Raw genomic sequence first — 2,500 nt, forward strand, 5'->3', positions numbered from 1 at the left:
ATAATAATAATAATAATAATAATAAAGAGTGTTTTAACTGTTTATTAAGTTATGGTGCGCGTGCTTCAGGATAAATGTTCATGTTTAAACAATGTTTGTTTTCGTGTTGCGCTTTTCTCCTCCATCTGATTTAGAATCTGTTAGCGCGATTTGTATAATGCAGGTACAAGTCTCTCTCTCTATCTATCTATCTGTCTCTCTCTCTCTATCTATCTGTCTCTCTCTCTCTATCTATCTGTCTCTCTCTCTCTCTATCTATCTGTCTCTCTCTCTCTCTATCTATCTGTCTCTCTCGCTCTCTCTATCTGTCTCTCTCTCTCTCTATCTATCTGTCTCTCTCTCTCTCTATCTATCTGTCTCTCTCGCTCTCTCTATCTGTCTCTCTCTCTCTATCTATCTGTCTTTCTCTATCTATCTGTCTCTCTCTCTCTTTCTATCTGTCTTTCTCTATCTATCTGTCTCTCTCTCTCTCTTTCTATGTCTGTCTCTCTGTCTCTCTCTCTCTATCTATCTGTCTTTCTCTATCTATCTATCTCTATCTATCTGTCTCTCTCACACGCACATTTTTTAAACAGCATCTTCTTTTAAATAGATCTCTAGGTTTGCGCTTGAATCGGATCTGCGTGTGTGTGTGTGTGTGTGTGTGTAAAACACTGCATGTTCTAGGCACATTGCACACACACTATATATACTCACGCACTCCCCCCCACCCCACACACACACACACACACACTACAGCAAAACACACCACACACTCATACACACTTTGCTTTTTTTAAACTCCCTCAATCCCTGTTTGTGTTTCATAAAGATCTGTAATATAATGTCTATATAGGAAACACACTCTGTATACACACACACACTCTACACACACACTCTACACACACACTCTACACACACACTGTAGACACACACTGCATGTTCTTTACTTTAGATATTTAGATATTTAGATATTTCTCCCCTTTATGAAGGAATGTTTCCTACGAAGAGCTCTAACAATAATGTTGGAAATAAATAATGATTTTAAAACAATTAAATAAAGATCACTAATGTAAAAAACAAGCGTGACAACTGACAAACACTGTGTGTGTGTGTGTGTGTGTGAGTGTGTGTGAGTGTGTATGCGCACTCGTTCGCTCTCTCTCTCCTACACACAACACACACTTCTTTACTCTTTTTATCTGCTTTATGAGACTTGTTTAATTTTCCCTGTAAATAAATCTAAACCTAAAAGACATTAGCGCGAGCGCAAAAGATCATCAGCATCTACCCGAGTTCTCACACACACACACACACACACACACACACACACACACACACACACACACACACACAACACGCAAATTCCAATGCACAATTACACACTTCTACTTACATAAACATGAATATAAAAATATGAACTATATGAACTTGGAGGGAAAATCGGTCCGTCACTGCTGAGAGTAACGCTGCGTGTGGAAGCATGAAGGACCGGAGGTTCCAAGGAGAACCCGGGTTTTTAAAAAAATTGTTAAAGAACTTATGAGGAACCTTAAAAGTGTGCGCGCACACACACACACACACACACACACACACACATAGACATACACACACATACACACACTTGTCTTTTTGTATGTGTTTATATATTTGTATGTATTTAAATGCACTTGTACACTGGTGACAATAAATTAGAGACACACATGAAAGAGAGGGGGAAAAAGAAAGAGATGGGAGGATGAAAAAGAGAGATGAGAAGAGATGAGAAGAGCGCACTGACCTGCTGGGACATCCTGAACAGGAGGTGTGTGTCAGTGTTCTGCTGCTGCCATGTCCCCATGTAGCACGGCTCGGCACTCGCCGGTCTGCTGCTGAACTGCATGGAGCTGCGCGCTCCTCCTCCTCCTCCCTCTCTCCTTCCTCCCTCGCTCCCTCCGTCCGCGCGCTCGCTCCCTTCCCTCGCTCCGTGCTCTCGCTCCCTCGGCTGCTCCGGCTCCTTCAGCTGCGGCTCGTCTCTCACATCCGGCTCCGTCTCGACACGAGACTGAAGAGAGAGACAGAAGAGTGAAGAAAGGATGCTCTCTCTCTCTCTCTCTCTATCTCTCTCTCTCGCTTTGTTCAGCTTTCTTTTCTTTTCTTTTCTCTCACTCTGTCTTTCTTTTCTTTCTCAGAGAGCCCGGAGCCGGAGGAGCTGCTGCGAGTGTGTTTGTGTGCGCGCGCGTGTGTGTATGTGTGAGTGAGTAAGTGTGTGTGAGAGTGTGTGAGTGTGTGTGTCGAGTTCATTGAGGAGCAGCGCAGCACGCAGGAGATTTCCTCCGAGGGCAGGACGAGAGTGAGAGAGAGAGAGAGAGAGGGAGAGAGGGAGGAGGGAGAGGAAAGGGGGATGGCAGAAGAGATAGAGAAGGAGGAGAGGATTTTTCCCCCTTGTCCACACCCCCCTCCCCTTCTTCTCTGTCACACACACACACACACACACACACACACACACACACACACGTTCACATCCACGTACATTCCAAGC

The 2,500-nt window shown here is 44.2% G+C and overlaps 1 protein-coding gene across 3 annotated transcripts in view; it reads right to left on the bottom strand.

The window, feature by feature from the left end:
• bnc2 (basonuclin 2) overlaps positions 1-2,500 on the bottom strand; it is a 239,494-nt gene that overhangs the window by 121,669 nt on the left and 115,325 nt on the right. For all 3 annotated transcript variants that reach the window (XM_053679925.1, XM_053679926.1, XM_053679927.1), the window contains exon 3: positions 1,760-2,023. In XM_053679925.1, the coding sequence (XP_053535900.1) occupies positions 1,760-2,023 (264 nt within the window). The remainder of the gene's footprint in view (positions 1-1,759; positions 2,024-2,500) is intronic.

The sequence above is a fragment of the Ictalurus punctatus genome, chromosome 3 (assembly GCF_001660625.3).
Source record: "Ictalurus punctatus breed USDA103 chromosome 3, Coco_2.0, whole genome shotgun sequence".
Lineage (NCBI taxonomy): Eukaryota > Metazoa > Chordata > Actinopteri > Siluriformes > Ictaluridae > Ictalurus > Ictalurus punctatus.